At 33.2% G+C, this 23,892-nt stretch overlaps 1 protein-coding gene across 1 annotated transcript in view; it reads right to left on the minus strand.

Moving 5' to 3' along the window:
* LOC129218841 (unextended protein-like) overlaps positions 1–20,952 on the minus strand; it is a 154,004-nt gene extending 133,052 nt beyond the window's left edge. The window contains exons 1-2 of the mRNA XM_054853162.1: positions 20,910–20,952; positions 13,576–13,720 (exon numbers count right to left, since the gene is read on the minus strand). Coding sequence (XP_054709137.1) covers positions 13,576–13,720; positions 20,910–20,952 — 188 coding nt within the window. The remainder of the gene's footprint in view (positions 1–13,575; positions 13,721–20,909) is intronic.
* Positions 20,953–23,892: the final 2,940 nt, after the last annotated feature.

Below are 23,892 nucleotides of genomic sequence, written 5' to 3' on the forward strand. Positions count from 1 at the left end.
AAGAAAAAAAAAATGCGTTTTCTTTTTAGAACGGATGTCACCGTCGAGTCACATAGATACAAGACCAACACAAAAAACGACAAAGAGTGAATGGTCATTAATAGGGATCCAGTTTATTGCCTGGCGAGGCCTGTGGCGAGGCAGAGGGGAAAAGCGGAGAAGCAGCCAAAGACCCTGGGGGAGAAGAGAAAGTGGTCCCTCAAAGTGGGGTGTGGGGGGGAAATGGGTGTGGTCTGGTGGAAGGCGTGTTTTTCGCAGTTTTTCTCAATTTTTCGAAAATAAGGCTTTACTCCGTGGAGAATATCAATAGAACAAATTGTTTCAGAAACAAACTCAAAATATGTTTTTAAAGAGAAATGTTCAATCTCTTGCGCTCCTTTTTCCGTTTTTCCATATCATTTTTCAAACGTGTGAAAATAGTCGCTTAAAGTTTTAAAATGTTATTAAAAAAATTTCAAAATAACTACAGAAAAAATAAAAAAGAGCATCTCTAGTTCTAAGTCATAGCCATCGTTTAAAACAAACCGCATGAAAATATTCCAGTAATTTCTCGTGTTATGCTTTGTATAGGTAGCAGATTTTCCCGTAGAGAAAGCATTAGCGTCGAAAACCAAGATGGACGGTATAGAAGAGCCTTAAATGATGATATTTATTTTTTAGTAGCCAGTAGCCAAATATTAATAAAATTTAAAAATAAACAGGTCAGGCTTTAGTGCGTTTTTATATATATATATATATATATATATATCGTCACCTCAGAGTAACAGTAAGATATCTAATCCCAGAAATAACACTAAATATCCTACTGTTGCTCTGAGGCGACGATATACAGTGGCTCCCAAAAGTGTTCGTACACTTTGAAATTTTTTAGTAAAACCAAAATAACGCGAAAATGAATTCGAATATGAAGTCCAATATTTTTTCACATCATTCCTATGTCATTCTAAATACAACCCAGTAATTTTTTCAAAATATTGACGGATCTTCTTTTTAAAATGGGTCAAAAAACGAAGAGACGAAGAAATAATACGCCACAAAAGTCATCGTACACTCAAATATGCTCAAATTATGATGTCATTTTTTTAAAATTATTTTTGCATTGTGTTGACCCTTAAAAGTCATTTGGCCTAAATTTTTTGTTTATTTATTTCTTAATATTGTGCTTATTACTTTAAAATGGCTGGTATTCTTAAAAAAACCATAAACACCATCTTTTTCCTTACAGTAGAGTAAATTGGTCTGAAATGTCTCTAAATAAGCAAATTTATTTCATTCTACAGTAAAGTGCTTGATAAAATGCTTTAAAGAAAAGAATCGGACCGAAAACAAGGTAAGAAAAGGTCAACCGGCAAAGCTGACAAAGCGTGATCGGAGATTTATAGTTAAAAAATGTATGAAAAATACGCATTTGAGTGCTGTAAAAGTTTCTGCAGAGTTAAATGAAAATTTTTACACTTATTTTCACCTAAAATTGTTCACCAAGCTCTCTAATTAGCTGGATTAAATGGGACCTCTTCCCGCAGAAATTTTCTTGGCCTTGCGAAAAACAAGCTTTCGCTTTTCGTCGCGAAATCAATGATAATTAAACTCAAAACGTTTTGGAATTACGTCTTGCTTACACACGAAAATAAATTTAAAATTTTTTGTTAAATTTTTGCATAATTGTAAATAGAAGAAAAACTAGGAACTTAATCTTAAGAACTTAGTTGGACCAGTTAATCAGGGTGGTGAAGTTGTTCTTGTGTGAGGGTGCATATCAGCGTCAGGACTTGGTAGTTTGGAATTTTTTGATGAAATAATGAATCATGCTGTTCATTTAAATATTTTAAAAACCAATTTTAAACTCTCAGCCAAAAATTTGGTTATCGGAAACAACTTTGTTTTTTTAATCAAGATAACGATAAGAAGCATACGGTGTTTAACGTTTGCGTTTAGTGCCTCAAAAATTGTCCTAAAGTTTAGAAAATACCCTTTCAATCTCCAGATTTCAACTTAATGTAATATATTTAGAGATATCTGGAGGCTAGATTACGGAAATACGGCTTTGAAACGAAAATAGAGCTAGAAACAGAAAGAGTCGAAGTGTAGTTAAACATTTACTCAGTAATTGAGCAAAAAAAAAGAAAGAAAAAAAAAATGAAATCTATTCCCAGACGTTTAAAAGGTGTTGTTGATACTGCATGATATTCTACTAAATAATAATTTAACAAAAAGTTAGATTATTTAATAATATGTAGACATTTTTCAAAGTGTACGAAGACTTTTGCGAGATAAAATTTCTGGAACTTTTTGGTTTTTGATTTTTAAAAAAATAAGTTTTAATATTTAAAAAAAAAAAAAATCATGTAGTTTTGTTGAAAATTGATCATAGATCTTATAATTAAATACCCATTCCGAAATATTAATTCTAACCAGTAGATAGGGTCCTATTTCATTTAAAGTCGTAGGTGTACGAACACTTTTGGGAGCCACTGTACAGTGTGGCTCTGATACGTTAAAACATGATCTTAACAATATTTCCCCAAACAAACTGAAATAGGAATGTATCGCTGAAAGTTTGTAATAACAATAAAAATATATAATATCAAAAAATAAAAACATAAAAGCAGAATCATATTGTAAAAAAAGGCTTACCTAACGATGCAAAATTTATTCTGAGCGCACCCCCTTCCCCCCATTCTCAGGATGGAATGAGTGAAAACTTGATGCATCAACTTGTAGCGGTGAAATTCTTTTTTTATACGAGAAAAAATATCAAAATAACTTTCAATTCTCTTACTTTTTACTGTTTACGATTTTAAATTTCGACTATTAATTCATAACTGCAGTTATTATTCATTGAAATATCAGCTAGCATTCAATAGTTCCAATACTTATTTTTTATAAGATTTTCAAGAGGAAATCGGGAAAAATTCAAGATCTTTTACCATTAGTTACAATTAATACTTATCGAAATGTTCAGATTAGTTCCGTCGTTTCATACGTCGTCAAGTACATATGAATGGGAAAACAGCAACAACAAGGTTGTGAAGATGGACTTGTTTCATTTTAGATTTTGTATCAGAAGTGAGAGGCCCAACAAAGAAATTGATAAGATTAAGGGATTTACATAACCATGCATATGTAGTAATAACTTACATGCTCAAAAGAAAGCGAAAATGATATGCTACAACGAGTGATAAGGCCAAGTGTGAAATGAATTTTGATTACCTGTTTCTGAATGAATTCCAACGGAATCGACATCTATTTCTGTCTTAATAATCCATACATGTGCTCCACATATTAAGGGCGGACTACGAAAATAATATGGGAGAAAAATATGAGAACGAATTATACGAGATAAAAGACGCTTCCTAATTAATTTCAGAATTTTTGCTTCTGTTCTATTTCAAGTAATGCTTATACGAAATTGGTGATTTTTATTATTTTTGCCATCAGAGACTAAATATAATGTGTGATTAAACGCAGTGGCCGATCCAATGGGGGGGGGGGAGGGCTAAGGGGCTATACCCCCTTGAGGTCCGAACTTACACTAGATAAAATCGACATTTCTGAGACTTAATACTGCAATACATTTGCGAATTTAAAAATGCATTATATTTAAATATAACTTCAGTACATAGGGGAATATTAATAGTTAGCGGGGGAGGGGGGGTTAGGAGACTGTAGCCCCTCCCATTCTCCCATTTGGTCAAAACTTAAAACAGATTAAATTGTGATTTGCAATGGAATGGAAAGGCTTGGAGGAAACAGTTTCGTTCTGCAATCGTTTTTTTTTTAAATCTTAAAGTTATAATTTTCAAATTATGCAAGCCATATATGTTTAGCTTAGGGGCTATAGCCCCTTTTCCTCCATGTGGTCAGAAATACCTCTAAACAAAACCGAAATTTCAAAGATTTCAAATACTTTAATACTTTTCCGAATTTAAATATGCATTATATTTAAATAAATATACACACTGTGGCGTATTAATGGTGAGTTGGGGGGGGGGGGAGGGGCTAAAGGAACTGTAGCTCCTTCTTCAATCGGTCAAAACTTACAAGAGATTACAATGTGATTTGCAATAGCATGGGAAGGTTTGGAGGAAATAGCTTCGTCCAGATGCTATCAAGGTTTTTTAATCCGAAGTTATCAGTTTGAAGTTAACACAGTCATATATTTTACTTCTTTCTCAGGTTAACGGAGCTATAGCCCCCCTCCCCCCCCCCCAATGAGGTCAGAACTCGCACTGGATAAAACCGAATTTTCGAAGATTTTAAATACTGCAATACTTTTACAAAGAAAGCTTAAAACTGTTTTTAGGCCTCTAATTTCAGAAAATTTTATTGAGTGAGCCCCCGCTTCCCCCTATTGTCATCAAAGATTACTTAAAATTGCATTTTTAATGCACTATTTTCGAATATTTTTAAAGAAAATTTTCTAGCTTTTTTTCCCCCCAATTAACATAATCTTCAAACCTTATTTGGAGAAACATAGAATGAAATTTTATTTTCGCGTTTCAATTTCAAACTACTTTTGTGTGAAACTACACCTATCTATATTTATCGTTGCCTAAGTGAGCTTTAAAATATGTTTTTAGGACAGAAGGCTCCCGAATTACCTTCCCCTAACAGTACCATTAAAAAAGCTTAATACTGCTTTTCTAGCTATATTGTCGAAATTTTGTAGGGAAAGTCCTCAACACTGTCTGTTCCCTTAACGTGACTAAAAAAAGATTCATCCATAGGCCCTCAAGCTTGAAACATTTCCTTTGGTGACAACCCATTCTTTCAAAATATAAATCAAAATTGTGTTTTCAGAACTTCAATTTCGAAACATTTTAGAAGACACTCCCCGAATCCCAACGCGTCATCTAGCATCGTCCAAGAGAGCCTGAAATGTGTTTTAAAAAATTCGATTTCGAAAAAGTTCTAGAGAAGATCTCCGAACACTCACTCTTTTCCTAATATTACTAAAAAAGATAGAAGAAATTGTGCCTTTAAACTTCAATATCCAAATTTAGCCGAAGAAGATACCCAAATTCTTCTCTACACGCTAAACGCTGGTTGTGCTGCACATGATTTGATTAAAGCAGTAGAAACTTAAGAACTGAAATATTTTTTTTAAACATTGTATTTAAAAATAAGATATGATAAAATTTATCACAGTCATTACATAACACCACATAACATTTAAAACACGATAAGCATCTATCTAGGCAACATAAGCATTCTTGAATCCTCTTGGAGTCAGTATCAGCGACTACTTGAGTATTAAACTTTATTAACATAAAAATCTAATGTTCAGAACTTATATTTTCACAGCAAAGCGTTAAAAAGCCCCATGATAAAAATTATCTAATGAGGGTAAACGACCAACCTTAAGTGAATTTAACCAAACAATGCAAACGCATTGAAGTGAGTATCAGTCAGTTGATATCGGGGAAAAAGGCAAAGAGAAGTTTTCTAACAATAAAGTTGCATGTTTGGAGATGCTTTAAACCCCTTGCGTACAGTATGATATTTATTTTAAAAAAAAGCAAAATGCAACATTTGCTAGTTTAGTTACTGTCATAATTTATTACAGATCCAGCTAAGTTGATTTGACGTAAAAAGGCCCAGTATGAGACAAGGTAAGTAACGGGAAACTAAATAAAATGGTTAAGAGAACTTATGTTTTTCGAAATGAAGAAATAGAAAATTCGTTTTGAAAACTACAGTACATAAAGAAAGAATAATGTATTTTACAATAAAACCTGCCTTGAAATATTTTTTTATATTTTGGCAGTTAATTTGTAGCTTAAAAAAAAAGGGGGGGGGGGGGGAATTTTATTATTATTTTCTTTTATGGGGCAAAATCAAACATAAAATACGAAACATCTTTTATTTGATTATTAAAAATATTTTTCATCAAATGAATTCATTAATAAGCAATAAAAGAACAAATGCAGAAACAATACACGAATAAATTAACGAATGAGAAAAATAAATGAGTGAATAAAATAGCGAATGGAAAAAGTGAATGAATAAAAAAATGAATTAATGAATGAAGGAAAGTTTATACATCAATGAGTGAATTTATAAGCAATTTAACAAATAAATAATAATACTTAAAATGTTAATTACTAAGACTTTACCATTTTAGAATTTAAAAAAAATATATTTCGATTAAAAAAATATTTTTGGTACTATAAATGAGGCAGTGAGAAGCAAAGGGATGTAAGTGGACATTTTCAAGTTTTGAGTAAAACGGGTTTAAAGATAACGGTTCTAGGTAGGCTTTCATTGATTTTTTTTTTCTAAATCATACAGTACAGAAGCACCTACCAGGGATACTAGTAAATCTCTTGCACCATGACAGAGGAGAGGTTACTCTACTATTTGTACTGGTTATCTCCACATTTTTAATTTTGCCACTTACACCCCTTTGCCTCTCACTGCCTAAAATGTGAATTTTGAAAATGACTTATTTTCTTTGATGTTTAGAGCTATTTATTTTTTGACCGGAATCAACTACATGTCTAAGAAATTAGTTAAAACATTTTTGAAAGGTGGCACTGCAACTATGAAAATACTATACTATTTCACTTTACTCCAAATTCCCCAAGTATTATTTAAACTTTGAAACAAAACGCACAAAAAAAAAGTGTGTATTATGTTTTTAAAGCTTAATTTTAAGTTTAAGACTTGCAGAAACAAAATAAAACGATTTAAAGCTAAAAATCCAAAGCAGAAGAGGAAAACAATGTTTTACACAAGAAGGGTCATCCATTTTTGTTTGAGAATAACCGTTTAAAAAATGTAGACTATGCTGTCAATTACACGACGATAGTGAAATTAGAATGATTTCAATGAAGTTCCCTAGTTGTAAATGGTCTTTGCACAGAAGAATATTTTCTTACGAATTTTTTATCCCTGTGTCGATTGGGTATATCTGGAACGGAGAAGTTAGGGTACATGGCAAAAAGTGTAAGAACGATTTCTTTGTAAATGGCCCAGAAGAATATTTTCTTACGAATTTTTTATCACTGTGTCCGATTGGGTATATCTGGAACGAAGAAGTTAAGGGTACATGGCAAAAACTGTAAGAACGATTTCTGTATTAAAAAAACAATTATAAAGAAATAAATAACTGACGAACAGTGTAATAAAGGTTACATATTTGCTGACATAAAAAGAAATAACCACGCTTTTAGGTTTGTTGAAGACATAATTAAAATATGTTCCAAATTTGAAGAACCCTTTTTTAAGTCTCTAAATTATCGCCTTGCAGAGTTATTTAATAATCATATTTAAATGTATTTCTAATTAAAATTTCATTTATTATAAAATTGGCTGGCAAAGGTAAAATTTTTCAATCTTTTTAGTAGTTCATCAGGCATATTACAGAGAGGAATTTCAACCATTGAAGCGCAACAGAGACTGACAAGAAAACAAGAGCAACCAACAAAAGTGGAAATCAGTTCTTAGAACACGGAAATAACGAATGAGAACTTGATCAAACAACCAGAGTTTGACAAAAGAATCGATGAGTGGCACTTTCATAAACAAAACAGTCTAACATAACTTTATTGTTAACAAAGGACCATTATACTTAAGGATGGACTTTTAAGTTTACACATACAATAAGGTTTTTATTTTACTGAGGGGGGAGTTCATTTTCATTAAACACTTTTAATTAAAATAACCCTTCGCATTTTGAAAGAGAGCAAAATTATGCAACAAATTTTTCAGAATCAAATAATTGAAGTTATGGTTTAATACATAAGATTGCAATAGATCAGTGGTACCTAAACTACGCCCCGCGGGCCACATCCAGCCCGCAAAGCTGATCCGTGTGGCCGGTTGTTTTGTTCAGAGTTACAACTCGAAAAGCACGATTAGTGACTTTGTCTCAAATTCGGAGCCAAATACATACAACAAATAAAGGACACACTAACTAAGAGAAGAATATATTTGGCCGATAAATTCCAGCAACTTCAGGAAATAAAATGTCTTTCTTATGTTAGTAATTCATTACCTTGTATGTTTCACCAGTGGTTCATGTATGTCTGCTTAGGACTTTTAGAATTTTATTTCCCGGATTTCGCGCGATTAATGATAAAGGACGATTTTAACTTGAACCAGTAGGGCTGCCATTGGGATTTTCTGCAAATCCCTAGAATGGGCTCATAAGAGCTGGGAAAGAAAACCCAAGATCGTGTAATTAATAATTTAAAATGTATTTATTTTTTCGTTTTGTTATTGCTACTATTGCAGCCCGACTATTATTAATCTTAAAAACGATACAGTAAAAAAATATGACAACATCACCAAAACTGATCCAGGGTGGCGACAGGAATGGCGAAAAAAAGTTCCCTGACTTTTCCCTGATTAAGTTCACTGAATTTCCCTGATTTACGTTACCATGGATAACGGTTTTCTTCCTTTACCCTACCTGAAAACCATTGCATATTAAATAAAAAGCAGTGTTTAAAACGTTTTAAGCTGTTAATTAAAAATATATTTTGAAAATAAGCTTCTTTTTTTAGTAAAAATAGTATATTAAAATATCTACGAAGAAATATTATAGGAAATCTAAAACAAATACTCTTTACTTCCAGTAACCTGTTAACATAAGAATTCTAAGAAATTATTGACACTCTTAAAGACATATCTAATTACGATAAACTAAAAAAGTTTATTTGGAAATAATTTTGAACTGAATTTTCAAGCAGCATAATTAGTATAGAGCTAATGAAGCTTTACTTACGTAAATAATGGACATATTTATGTGAAACAAATTGGAACGTTTTTAAACAACCAGTCATATTGAGCTATTCTCTAATCAAGAACTAAGGTTTTAATGAAGGAATACAGTATTTTAACTATTAAAAAATAGTAAAAATATTTACTTATGTACACAACTCAATTTCAAATGATTTCATTATTAGTCGAAAAAAAATCTTTTGTAACCAACAACATTGAAATGTAAAAAAAACAATAATTAATATCAAAATTTATAGTGTATAACTTGGTTTTAAAATAAAAGAATTTTAAAGTCTGAAAAAAAAAAAAAAATCTTCGTATACTCTAAAGCGACAGCGAATAATAAAATGGCAAAAAAACAAAGTTGATTTTCATTTAACATTCAATTTTAGCAATTAAATCGAAAATGCCAAGTAAAATACCTTTTACGCTCTTAGCAGTATCAATTTAAAAAGATTTTTTCTTAAAATTGTGATTACAGTAAGCTAGCTACTTCAAGACAATGAGTAAAGGCAATGGAGCAAAGTCTTTAATGGCGGCTTCCTCTTTGCCTGTAGGGTTGTTTATTTTACATAGCATGTAACGCCTGGCAGAAAAATTCAAACTACGTAAAATAAACAACTTTACAGACACAGAAGCTTAGGAAGTTTATCCTGTGGTTAATAACTTAAGATTCAATACTTTGACCTTAAGGGAAAAAAATGCACAAACATGTGTCAGTGTATAATCGCACCTCAATAATTTTACTTTTTTTTTTTACAAATAATTGGCGGAAAATGCATCAGAAATAAAGGTATTTAATTTTGCAAAGCAAAAAAAAAATTTTTTTTGTCTTCATTTGATCAATTTTCCTTGAATTTTAATTATTTTTTCAAAATTCCCTGATATTTCCCTGATTTTTCCCTGATCAATAAAGTTCTCTGACTTTTCCCTGATCTCCCTGATCTGTCGCCACCCTGTGATCCCTCAATAATTATTTCTTAGGGGTAGTTCCTTTTAAAAATTACGTAAAAAGGTCTCCTGAAAAAAAAATGTTTTGATACAATCATACAGATAGTACAAGGAAATGATATAAACGGCTAAAGCGGGAAAAATCTAGATTTTCCCCCCTTCCCAATAAAGTCTATTTATACAGTCACAGTTTGCGTATGAAAGAAACTTTTATTCTAGATTATTTAGCCAAAAACTACATTTTAGTAAAAATGTTACGTTTTATAGTTACATTTACAGTGTAAAAAAATTTCGAAACGTTATTGAGTATTTCCGTGCAACGTTTCGGGATTTCAATGGTTTTCATCCTCTTCCTGGAAAAATCAAGTAACATTGTTAAAAAGTTTCTTGAATTGCTACAAATTGCACAAATGCAGACTTTTCACTCTTGTGAAAAATATTTTTAGCTCCCAGTTTAAAGATTAGCTGAGCGTATTTATAAAGTGTATAAGCTTCAGTTAGATTACTGCCCACCCAAATTGATTGAGTTCTCAAAAGAGAGCGAATAAGTTCATGGACTACGTAGCTATGCAACAATTACAGGAAAGTAAAATTCTTGATACTTAGGTGCAATTCTGTCTTAGCTTTGGCCATGTTTGCAATACTGCTTTTGAAACTTCTGTCACAAGTCAGGAAGATCTACCTGAGAATATTCTAAAGTTTCAGAGACACCACTGGCTACGGGAAGATTTCTGAATTTTTCAGGAGGCTTCTAGGAAAATTTCAGGAAGGTTACTGACTTTTAGAGGAAAATGTTCCTGGTTTTTGCGAGATATGTTACGGGCAAAAATTGGGCACATCAGCTGCCCATTATTTTCCAGGAACGTTTCTGAATCGTTTTTACAGTGTACAATATTTGGGAAATGTATCGTTTTCATCAATAAGGTCCAAAAAACCCAAGATTTTCCAACAAAATCTCAAAAACCCAAGATAGATATTGAAAATCCAAAATTTTTTGGGACCCATCTTTGGCTGCCCTTGATACTAGTAGTCTATGAGTTTTGTCATTTTATACCTTCAATTAATGTTGAGTTCTTTTACATAATGCAAAAAACAACAAAAATAAATTTCTAGCTACCAAATGAATATGATAAAAAATTGAAATTGAACTCATGACTAATTGTGATGCACATGCATAAGAAAACTAACAGTACTCCTCGAAAGAATTTTGAACTAATTTTTCGTTGTCCGTACTCCATTTAAAACCTGCATTCGAAAAGTTCCTCTTTCCATCTTTTTGTATTGCTTTAATCTTAAAAATATAAAATTATAGTCGTTACTTTATGCACTTTTGTATAAATTTCAGTCGCCAAAAAGATAGCCAGGTGACTTAAAGAAATTTCACATAGTCAGTCATAAAAAAATAGCCCAGACTTTTTCGCATTACCTTGCAGCATGCGTTGACAGAATGTCTTCCCTGTTTACTGTTAAACGCTCAAAAATCTAAGTCGTTCTGAGAGCTTTTGAAGAATTATTGTTAAATGAAATATTGATTTTATTTCTGGTAATTTAAAAATAATATTACTTCTTTTAACCCGCTTGCTTGTCATGTTACTTCAATCTTTTATCAACTATATATTGCAAATGCAAGTGAAAAATAATTTTTAGCTTTTTAGAGTGCAATATGTGCATTATGCAGTTGAAACAACCTCAAAAATAGTTTTAATTAAACATTTTTGAAAAGAGCTACTTGTTGATTACCGACAGTAGTTCCATTCTAGGTACTATGTGGTATGATATGTTTTTCAACTAACTCTCAGAATATAGCAGTATAACTGATATATTTTACACTTATGTGTAAAAGTAGAACTTTCTGAATAAGCCTCAACAATTATGTCCCTTATACTTCAATGGTTGAAACTACACTCAAAAGCAAAACAATAATGGAGAGAAACAAGATGGGAAGTGGAAAATAATGAACACGTAATGTGTGAAAATGAAAGACAAATGTAAATAATTTGTTATTAAACTTCTTGCTTTCTCGCGTCGGTAATGGATATCAAGATCGTCGAAAATGTCCCTTTGCTCTTACATGAATCAGATGAAAGTGCTAAAATGTTGGAGATATGGATGACATTTTAAAATAAATACTAACCCAGATTACAAGAAAAGCTTATCTCCGTTTCTGGATAGACGACAAAATTACGAATCGCTTTCACACTTTAGAATGAGTGATCTGTGCGTCACTCTGCGAAAAGCTGAAACAGAAAAAATCAATTTCATATCTGCTATGAAAATATTTTTTTCACTGGAAACTTACTTGGCAATCTAAAGTCAATAAATATTGATTGTTTTCGGAAGCTTTTTGTACATACTTCCAAGGCTATATTGGAGTGTATCCTGGCAAAAGTTTGAATGAAAGCGGATGAAACGAAGTTTTTTGATGACGTTTAATGCAAAAAAGAGAGCAATAGCTAAGTTGGATGAGTTTATAACAGAGTATATTTTTTTTCTACTACATCTTCTATGCATTAACTGTCAAGAATTAAAGAACAAATGAAACCAGAACTTTCTATCAGGGCGCAAAAAAATAATTCAGTTCATTTGAATTTTATTTCAATCAAGGGTTTTTTTTAACTGAAATAAATAAATAAATAAAAATCAATTCGCATAGAATATAAAAGAAGGTAAATTACTTACAATATATTTTGTCTCGTCTATTTAAAATTCCTTGATTGAAAGAGTACATGGGAGTAAAAGCTGTAACAACAGCCCGACTAATGTATATTGAAATATTTCATATAAAAGTTCGTAAAACGAATAAAAGTAAAGAAGCTGGTGAAATCGTTTTAAGGAAAAAAAAATTTCGTACAATTTTTTGAAGGGGGAAAAAAAGCATTCAACTTCTTTTACGCTTTACAAAAATGGTCTTTATAAATAGTTGATATCTCGCAATAAATGATTTTAAAATTGAAAGTATAAAACAGAAACACTGAAAAGTGGCAGAATATGCAATTATTTTCTAATAACAGAACACGCCAATCACTGTTTATCATATGAGGCAGTGAGAAGCAAAGGGATGTTCAGTGGACATTTTCAAGTTTTGAGTAAAACGCGTTTAAAGATAACATCCTAGGTACAGTGGCGTAGCTACAGTTTCTGCCGCCCGGGGCGGTGCTTCCATTTGCCGCCCTTACATTAAGGCATATCAAATACATTAAACCACAGAAAATTATTGAACTCAAAATTGAAAACTTTAGTTTTGGAAGAAAGGAAACAAATTTAATCCGTATACTTCCAACAAAAAACAAATGGGGTTGCGGAGGGGTGTCAGGCGCATATCCCAGAGAAGTATTTTAAATTTACATCAAAAACCGCAGCTAAACGTAACGTTTGGGGGGGGGGAGGAGGAGGGGTTCTCTCCCTAATCTTCATCAAAACTGAAGTCAGATTTAGCCTCCGCTGACATCAGTTATTCAGGTATTGTACAGAATATGAACCTTTCTGAAATCCTCCTTGGAACTTTCCGAAGAATTTGGACTGTTAAAGCCTGTCATGCCTCGGAAACTTCAAGAAAAATCAGTTAAGAATCAATGCAACCATGGCCTAAGCTAAGACAAGATTGTAAGTAAGAACCAAGCATCTCCCTGGCCTGCATTGTTGCCTTGCAAAGCTTCAGCTATCCATTGACTTATTCGCTTGGGATTTTATTGAAAGCCTAGTCATTTTGGACGGGCCGTAGTCGTAATCGAACTAAAGCCGATACACTTTCTAAACACGCTCAGTTAATCTTTGAGCGAATCACTTAACACATTGACTGCGTCGTCGACAGCCTATATATGGACTCCCTGCGCTAAGCTAATTATTTGAAACAATTTGAAGGAAAACAGTTTTATTGGACTGTTTCATGAGTAATACAGCATACAATGAAGGTCTACAAGAGCAGGCTCAGGGTTGGTGAAATTAGTCTCTTCGTTGTCGATCTCCCCGTCGCTCAGGTTGCAACTGTCCCTGTCACTGTCATCATCAACTAGTTCATCATCCGATAAAGTAACATATTTCACTGCATTTCGAGCGACATATACTTACGTTTGCTCATTTTACGTTTTTATTTACTCACACTACAGTTTACAGTACAAAAAACTCGCGCGCTATCTCGTTTGATCGTGCGCACGCCTGCTTGCATCAGAAAATGTTTTCAGAGCAAATGCAGTAGTGGCACATCTTGTGTTCTCTTTTTGAACCTTGTCTAAATGTTCGTTTATGTGCGGCAGAACAGCCAGGAAAGCCAATGGAACTCGCTGAAAAAATAAAGCAACGTGTAGGCTGGAGGACGAGTTATCTCGTCCCTAACAGTCAATGTGTTAATGTTGACAAAATCAGAAGTTGCCACCCAAGGTACGAGCAAGACGCATTCTCTCCTCTTCCCTAGATCTGATACTACTATATTTCCAAATTTGAATGATACTCTTTTTCACTGATAGAGGACGATAAGATATGAATGCCCTTTTCAGCCGATTAACCATACTATGAGTCACGAGAAGAAAAGGTTTTGCATCAAAAATCATTACTTTTGATGTAAATGTGAAAGGCTTTGCCTAGAGATAATTTTACTGATTCAAAACCTTTCCATGAAATGAATGACAAAATGTGAAACTCATTGCTAAAAGGAATTTGTTGATATAAAACAGTAATACAGGCAATTATTATTTGAGTTGTGAATAAGTGTTTTTATAAAATGAACATAAATTTCATTCTGTCTTAGTGAAAATTTTGTAATCAATGACCAAAATCAAAGCAAATTCTGAAACAAGTAATGTTATCCTGAAAATGAGCAAGAAATCGCCCACCATTTGAATTTGAGACCTCTCTTTTTACTCTTCTTGACACTTTCCTTTAAAAAAATAGTGTTTTTTTTAATAAGGTAGTTTCCACGGAACTTTCTTAAAAGCAACAGGCAGCTTAATCATATAACGAACAGTATGAAATGTATAGTTTCCGCAATAGTTCACCTTAACAGTAAAACGAAAAAAAAAATTAATAAATAAATAAATAAAACGCCACCTTCCTCAGTCTGTAGCTTCAGACGAAGGAAGAGAAAAAAAACAAGCAATAGTGCTGAAATGTCCGCAAGAAAAACACAAGTTTTGTATTCGAGTAATTTTATTATCATAATCGTACTTACAATACGAAGACCCTTTTTTTTTTTGCCTCCAGTAATAGATCAAAAGCATGGTTTAGTTATTGGGAAAACGCGTTAATTTATTTCACATCAAAAGTATGAAATTGCCGCAGACCAAAAAGTGCCGCCCGGGGGAGGCCGCCCCCTCCGCCCCTCCCTAGCTGCGCCACTGCCTAGGTATGCTTTCATTGATTTTTTTTTTTTTTTTTTTTTCAAAATCATGATGTATAGCAGCAACTAGCAGGGCTACTAGTACTATCTCTTGCCCCAAGACAGAGGAGAGGCCCAGCTAAAAATAATCTTCAGAAAATCTGCAGAAAAATTTTTTTTTTGAAGTATTTTTCAAGATTTCTGCAGATTTTTAGACGACAAGCGAAATCTGCTTTTTGTCTTCAAAATAATCTGCAGAAAATCCACACAAAAAAATTTTCTTTTCAGTCTTCTTTTAATATTCTGCAGATTTTTTAAAGGTAAAAAAAATCTGCAAATTTTCTTCAATTAGATCTACAGAAAATCTACACAAAAAATTCTCTTACAGTTTTCTCTAAATAGTTCGCCCGTTTGTAGATATTTTATGGTCACCAAAAAGAAATCTGTATTTCAATTCAAATTATTTCTTAAAGTTTTATTACAGCATAAAAGTTTTTCACACTTTAAATTTTTTAATATTTTTTTTCAGTTTTTAGAAAATTAAGCACATTTCGTTGTTTCTCTTATTAAAATCAGTAATAAATTACTTAAACTTTTCCCCCAAGAACTTTGATTTATATTTTGATAACTTAAATTTAAAAGCATTTCAACACGTTTGAAACATTTACCAAATAAAAAATGTCTGTTTATTGTATTATATAAATAATATGACATGAAAATCAATTTTAATATAAGTGCATGATTCAAATCAAATAAAAGTGAAATTACAATACATCTTTTTTTTTTTTTTTTTTTGAAAACATAACGATATTGAATAACGCAAGTTATTACATGGTTTGAAAGGACTTTCAAAAATGTCATTTTCAAGAAGGATACGGATTAGAACAGAGTCAAATTTGTCTCACTTGGAGAAAAATCAGGAAATTGAAATTAAATAAGAACAAATATGACTTGAAATAATGTTCTCGAACGGCGCGCCGTTCGAGAACGTGTTTACAAGTGTCTAAATTAGTCAGGCATGTTTATAAAAACTTCGTCTTCATACTCTTTTCCTACAACGCAAAATTTCGACTTACGCGAAGGGTTTTGGAACGCATCCCTCGCTTAAGTCGAGACTTATACGGATAAAATCAAACGCAATCGACATCGTTGAAAGATACTTATCGGTTAGTAAACAGTCAAAAATAATCCTCTCTTATTAAGAAAGAGGAAAAACACAAAGAAACAAAAAATGATAAAGTTGTTGACAGGTAAGCTCGACAAAATCGAGTAAGGTTTCTACTTTCGAAATTCGTATCAGATAAGCAAAATTAGAGAATAATGCCAGGAGTGTGAATCGCTCAGCACAGTCAATGCGTTAGTAAATGAAGAAAAACAAGCGACAAATCATTATTTTATTCCAAGGCACACTTCGTAGCAGCTGCATAAAACGGATTTTAATGAGAGGATGACAGTTAAAATGTCAATTTTGATGGGGAAAAGACTGAATCCTGCATTGAGTGATGACTGAAACGCAAAAATTTAATCATAAATTTTTTTGTCATGCTAAGAAAAAGTAAAGAAAAAATTAAGCAGTAGCTAAACGAGACAAGTTAGATTTGTAGTATAGGCTCTGTATTGTATATTTGTTGTATATGCAGGGGCGCCCCGAACTTAAATACACTCTATAACAGAAAAATCGACGCACCAAGAAAGAGTGATCCGATTGAGACGAAAATTGGTGGATAGGAAGACAATGCACAGCAGGGCTGCGGAGTCGGAAGGAAAATGGCCGACTCCGACTCTGGATTTTGAAACGCCCGACTCCGACTCCAACTCCGGATTTTTTTTAATTTTATTTTAATTGTATTTTTTCAACTCCCTCTCTCCCTTCAGGGGAAGGGGGAAAACCTCTAAACAGAGATTAAAATATTAATTAATTTTTATGAAAATTTCGCATTTTGTTTTTTATTGTAAACCCAAAACGCATACAACGTTAGAAATTAAATTTTAAAAATCAAATTTTCCAATAGTTACGAGTTAAAAAGTGAGAAAACTTAACAATCCCTTTTTAAAAAATTTGAAAAGGATTACCTGTAATTTGCCCCCTTTTAATGTTTAACAAATAGATATTGATCAAATCGTGTGCTTTCAATTTTTGAAAGCTGTAACTTGAGAGAAAAAAAGCTTTTTTTCTAAATCCAAGTTCTTGAGGGGGGGGGGAGGGGGGGGAGGCTGCCCCGGGTGACACCCCATCTGCTAGATGACACCCAAAATTAATTTCAGAGTTTATAAGAAATATAAGTACTTTAATTCTGAAAATTTTCGCGAATATATTTTAAATTATATTTTATCAATAAAATTTCAACGAAAATAGGGCACATTACGTCAGGAGCTAATTTTACACAAACTGCGGCGGTATACAAATTTGTACGAATAGCTTTTACTATACCTATATTTCTTCTTCGCTAAATTTTTAATTTAAATTTTACTGGCTCTGGTTGCTTTAGAATTAACCTTAATATGAAGATTTTAAGATTAACTGCAATTATTGAGTGTTGTAATCAAGAAATCATTTACACTTATTTTGTTCCATGCTTTTTAGTGAGAACCAAGCTTATAGAAATACTCTTAATAAAGAAAAACACATTAGATTATTTCATCGAATGTTTTGGATTCGTGCTTTTGCGCCAGAACTTCTTTGAATTTGCCGATCACCCTTAAACGTTTCAACCTTAGCTACGGGCCTCGATTTACTAATTTGTTACGTTTCTTTTACTATTTTATAACTGAGATCGAACAAAACACTATATTTCTATTTTTATTTGAAAGTGATTACTTAAAAATGTTAGGCAACAAAACCGTTTGCTGACAGTTGCTATTAGTTAAGTTGAAAAGCAAGCAAACTAGGGGACTGCTACAGAAAGTTCGGTAAGCACTCAAGCTAGCTGATTGCCATAATGGCAGTTATTTTCTCATTAGTATCTTTTTATACATGTAATGGAACCAATTGGTAGTCAGTTTTTAAAAAATGCAAGGAGAGTCTGAAAAGGAAAGAAAAAAAGAAGCCCGGAGTCGGAGTCGGCATGTTTTTAACGACTCCGACTCATTTACCCCAAAATCAGTCCGACTCCGACTCTTCGACTCCACAACCCTGATGCACAGAATAGTAGATGATTAAATCCTCAGAACAATTGAATAATTGATGTCAGAGTTACAGTAACAAGTTCAATAAGGTATTGACCCGCCTCCAGCCTTTATACAAGCTGAAGCATGACGTGGTAAACACCGATAAAGCTCCCGGAGGGTATCCTGCGGTATTTCCGGCCAAATTCGCTCCAATAGCCGGACGAGGTTATCAATGTTCGTTGCTAGATGCAATCGCCATCTCATCATATCCCAGACATGCTCGATGGGAGAGAGATCTGGCAGGCCACAGAAGAGTTTGACAAGCTTGCAGATAGTTAATAGCAACACTTGCCGTATGTTACCTGGCATTGTCCTGCTGAAAACCAGCCGAGGGTACTGCAAAATGAACGGCAGTAAAACAGGTCTTAGGATGTCGTTGACGTACCACTGTGGAGTAAGTGTACCTTTAATAGCGACCAATGGGGTCCAGTTATCAAAGGAAATGGCACCCCAGACCATAATGCCTTGTTGAAGGCCAGTGTGGTGTCAAGAGTGAAACCAGGATCCCCCCTCTGCCCTGGGTGTCTCCAAACACGTCTTCGATGATCGTCATGACACAGTTGGAAGCGGGATTCGTTGCTAAAGACGATACGTCCCCAGTCGGCAACATTCCAATCTGATCGAGCCATGCACCACTGTAATCTGGCTCGGCAGTGTGTAGGCGTCAGTGGCAGGTGGCGTAACGGTCAGTGCGAGCGTAGATTTCATTGTCCCAACCGTCTGTAAATGGTCATGATGGACACTGGTGTTTGGATTGAACGTCTGATGGTTCACAGATATGAAGAAAGCGCTGTGACAGCTGATTGGACAATCACTCTATCATCCCGATCTGTTGTGACCCTAGATCAACCGCTACCATCATGACGCAGAACTCTGCCATTTTCCACCCATCCTTGCCAGCATCTTCGAATCGCCGCATCGCTTCGACTCAAATGACGAGCGATTCTCCGATTTCACCAACCGGCCTCTTTCAATGCAATGATGCGACCTCTTTTAAACTCTGACAGTTGCTCGTAATGAGCACGAACCATGCGGCGAGGCATTTTTAAGTTGTTGAAAGGTAATCTGAGTTGCAATCAAACCGAAAGTTTTAACAACTGTTGAAGAACTGCTCTAGTGTATATAAGAGGGCGGAAATTCTCAATTTGTTGAATGGAGCTCCAAGTTTTGCCGAATGATGATAATTTTGTCGATTATAACTCCAAATTTTGCCGAATGATGAGAATTTTACGAAATCGTCAAAAAACAAAATTTGTCGAAAACGAAAATTTTGGAAGGTCATAGTGACCTCCCATTGGGGCTAACCTCCCTGAGTCTATGACAGCAAATTGACATTGTTTTTTACTGTGAGGGTATTTGTATCATGTTTATTGCACACTTAAGTCGTTTGCAGTAAATTTTATTTGTACCACCCACACATTGGGAACCACGGTTATGAAGCAGTATTGTGAAGAACTTATGAGTTAGTGTATGAATACTTGAAAGAATAAACGAATAAGTGAATAAATGATAAATGCATGACAAGAGTAAATGATCGATTGAATAAATGAGATTAAAAGAAACTTCTTAATTGAATGAGGGAATGAGAGCGCAATTGAGTGACTAAACAAATGACCAAATTAGTTCGCCACTAAATAAGTGAATAAATAAATCAATGAGTGAATAATGTTCGAATGAAAAAATGAATAACTGAATTAGTGAATGAATGGATAAGAAACGAATAAGACTGAAGGAGTGATAAATTGATTGAATAATTGATATATGAATGATTAAATGTTACAGGTTGATATGATGAATAATTGAATTGAATGTATTGATATTATGATTAAATTAATGAATGACTGACTGGTAAATATTCGTTAAATCAATCCTCCCTTTCTTATAGTCATCACAGTATCATTCATTTCTCCATTCCTTCCATCACATTGAATCAATCAACCAACATAGTTAATTCAATCATTCATGCATCCATTCTTGCAGTTAGTGGTTCAATCAATAGAGAAATGCATCATACTGAATGAGATAATCATTCATTCAATCCATTAAGCAATCATTCGTTTATTCATATGTTCAATAAATCGTACAACCAACACCTTCAACGAGATTGATCAGGCTTTCACTGATTCAATGAATCAACCACTCGATCAAAAAAAGGCCCTAAAGGATAAGGATCATTGAGAAAAGGACATAGTCCTTAAAAGTCTCATTTGAATACGAAGCCCATAAGAGTTGCTCCTTTAGTCCTAAGAACGAAGGGTTCTCTATTCGAATGCACAGGTCATAGTCCCCATGTTTTTTATTAAAAACTTTCATTCTCATTCAAAAAAAAAAAAAAAAAAAAGAATATTCTGAATATTTATGCAAGTGATTTAAATGTATTTACGTGGAAAGGGTTAATATTTTTCTGACAAAAGTTCATTTAATATTAGCAACTTTGCGTTGTCATAGATGAACACTTTTTTGTAAAGTCATCAACTGTTAACAATTCCTTTTTTCACTAAAAGAAATATATTTTATTTCTTATTGCGGTTTCAAAACACCTCCAATGAGCTCTGTCTTGGTGGTCAATGTAAACGGGCTTTAAATGGAGCCGTTTAAGATAAAAAGAAGTCAATACGATACATGAAATTCGCAGCGCTTTTAAGAAATTTCTCAAGCAGACGAGTTACGGTGAGAATGTTAACTCAAGAGCGGATGTTTACGGATGGATGGATGCAGCACGTGCGAAGAATTTTCCCGCGACGCATGTTACCTAAATAGCCGTAACGTAAATCATGTTTTCCAACGTCTTCCATGACCGTCGTTGATATAAACTAATAACGTAATATATTATTAAAATACGAGCCGCAAGAAAAATACTTTTTGAAAGAAAATGCTCTTTTTAAAATAATATACATCACGAGGCGGCATTTCAAGGAACAGAATTAGTAGAAGAAAACAACTAGAAGAACAGAAAAAAAAAAAGCAATCAGTCGACTAATGGGCCCGACCAGAACTGATTCATGGGGGTGAGGGGGATACGACTTAAAATCTTAAATATTAACCTACTAACAGGAAGTGGCGTATCCAAGCAGGATTTCAGAATATATCCCAAAGCCCCCCCCCCCCCCCCCCCCCCGAATTTTTATTCCGGTTACGGCGCTACTAGCAGAGCTTAATTTGAGGCGGTTCAGCCGTTCAGCTCCTGCATTTCTTTTCGATTTTGTGGAAACTTTTTACACGTATACGAGGAGTTCCGGCAATTTCAGCCTCAAAACAAATTTTCAAGGCAGTAAGGCTCCCATACTTCTTTTGTTAGAAATGAAGCCTGGCGTACTGTCTGTGGCGTTGAACTTAATTAGTATTAGTGTATCACTAACGTCGGCCTGGAAATTGCCACTTTCAAATGTTCTATATGTTTTAATACTTTAACTATAAACGAAAACATATCTCAACGGGGAAAAATATTTTGTAGAAATATGCACATTCTGACATACTGTAGTTAAGCATTGATTCTTTACGTATCGATGGTAGTAAAATACAATTTTTTTTAATCGGCATGATAAAGCTCTAGTTCAAATCAATGAATGAAAACCGATAAACTGATATCAAAAACGGTTAAGGAAAATAAAACAAAGATCGATAGATTTATCGGGAAAGATAAGGAACTAAAACTGAAAAGAATAGTAGTAGAAATAGCAAAACAACAAAGACTAAGCGCTGAAACATTTTCCAATTTCTAAAAGATAATGGAGAGGATTTACCAGATTATTAATCAATGCACTACAATAACAGCATCTTAAGAGCATTTAAGTAATATTAGTTCATACGATTTCAACGACACTTCAGCAATAAGATACAAATTAATACAAAGAAACCAAAAAATTTATTGTAATATTAAATTTCCTTAAAAAAAAGGAAATATCCAATATCGAACAAATAACTTTTAATGTAAAGAGTACGCAATTGAAAAATATTTTATACTTCAAATTGAAGGTTTATGTAACGTTACGATAAATTGTAAGGGAAAAAACTATAAAATTAAGTAAATCTCATAATTCGTTTCAAATTTAACATTTAGAACAAACGATTTTATATTTTTTTACGTAAGTCAACAGTTTTTAAAACACTAGCTGCGTGCCCGGCGTTGCACGGGCTACTTAAAAAATAAGAGAGATATCCAATTGGTGCTTTTGTATTACTCTGACATCAGTTTCTAAAGCGCTGAGGAATAAATAAATACACGTATTGTAAGGTTTGCAAAACACCAGTAGAGCATATTTTTGGCAAAAATCTCAATAACGTTAATCATATCAATGACACAAGTTATGAGTATTTTCAATTAGCACAAAAGATGGAAATATATGCATCATCAAATATAATCTGTGTTCACTTTAAACGGAATTAAATGTGATAGACTATGTATATCTGAAATATTTGTGCACAATTACAATCAGCTTTTTACAAAAAATGACACACACTTTTTGGTTGATTACGTGAAACTAAAGCACCAACTCTTACTAAATACCAATAAGCGTTAATTTAATATCAAGTCATCAGATTCCAATTAAGCTTTAGTTAAAAGTCCTTAAAAACAATCTTTTTTTTCAACTCTGTTTCACTTAAAGAAATCCAAACAATCTTAATTTAAGGTGTTCTTTTAACGATACAAACTGTATTTCAAAAATAGAAATAGAAACGAAAAAGAGAGTTATTACAATTCGCAAACTCACCCATGTGACGGTAAAAAGTCCAACAAAACAAACATAATTAGTCGCACATCCTAAATGTACCAAAATATGAGACCGGTCATCTTTTACTACAATCAATGAACATTACTAAAGCAACATTTTTCATATGCGGAAAAGAGTTAAGAACGTAGAATGCAAAAACTGAAAAAGAACAGACGATAAAATAAAGGCTATGTCCGAATAGAGAACCAATTTTAAACTAATTTAAAATGAAATTCTAGATGGAAACGTTGTTTTAAGATTTGGACAGCAGCCAAAAAAATCTCTTTTAAAACAATTTTTAGGATTTTATTTGCTCACCCATATGCAAAATGGCAACAGGAAAGAAATAAAAATTTCTGAATAACGTTATGTTAATTAACGTTTTAATTAATATTTCCGCTAATTCAGGTCGTACAATTACGAGATTGGTCCTATTGTTTTCTTTGGAAAATTTCGAATTGATCGGTATCTCGTTCGACTCTCGATTCGCTGCGGTTCTCGAGAAGATCGATCTTCAGACAGACAGACAGACGGACGCGAACAGATTTTAATATTATAGTGGATTGCACACAATTGCTAGTTTATTTTAATGAGGTACGAAGCTAAAAAAACAGATATACCTTTCAATTTGTTCTTAGACCCAAGTAAAATGTACTGTGGATCTAAGAGTGATATGTTTTGCACTGCCTATCAGAGTTGAGCAAATTTTAAGTGCATGAACGATTAACAATTGATTAGTAATTGGTAACCGTAACGACAACAACTAACAAATGATCAATTGTAATTGTGGAAAATTACAATTAACGATAAATTAACTGTTAATTGTAGTTTACTACAGTTAACAATTATCACTTGTTTGGTAAATTTTTAATTAAAACTAACTCTAAAAAAATTACTGGTTTTGTATAATATACTGTACAGGCGACAGATCTACCTGGGACGTGGACGCTGAACGAGTACTATATTATTATCTACTTAAATACACATGTTAGCAACTAATAAAAGATCAATGCTCAACAGTAA

The sequence above is a fragment of the Uloborus diversus genome, chromosome 3 (genome assembly GCF_026930045.1).
Source record: "Uloborus diversus isolate 005 chromosome 3, Udiv.v.3.1, whole genome shotgun sequence".
NCBI lineage: Eukaryota > Metazoa > Arthropoda > Arachnida > Araneae > Uloboridae > Uloborus > Uloborus diversus.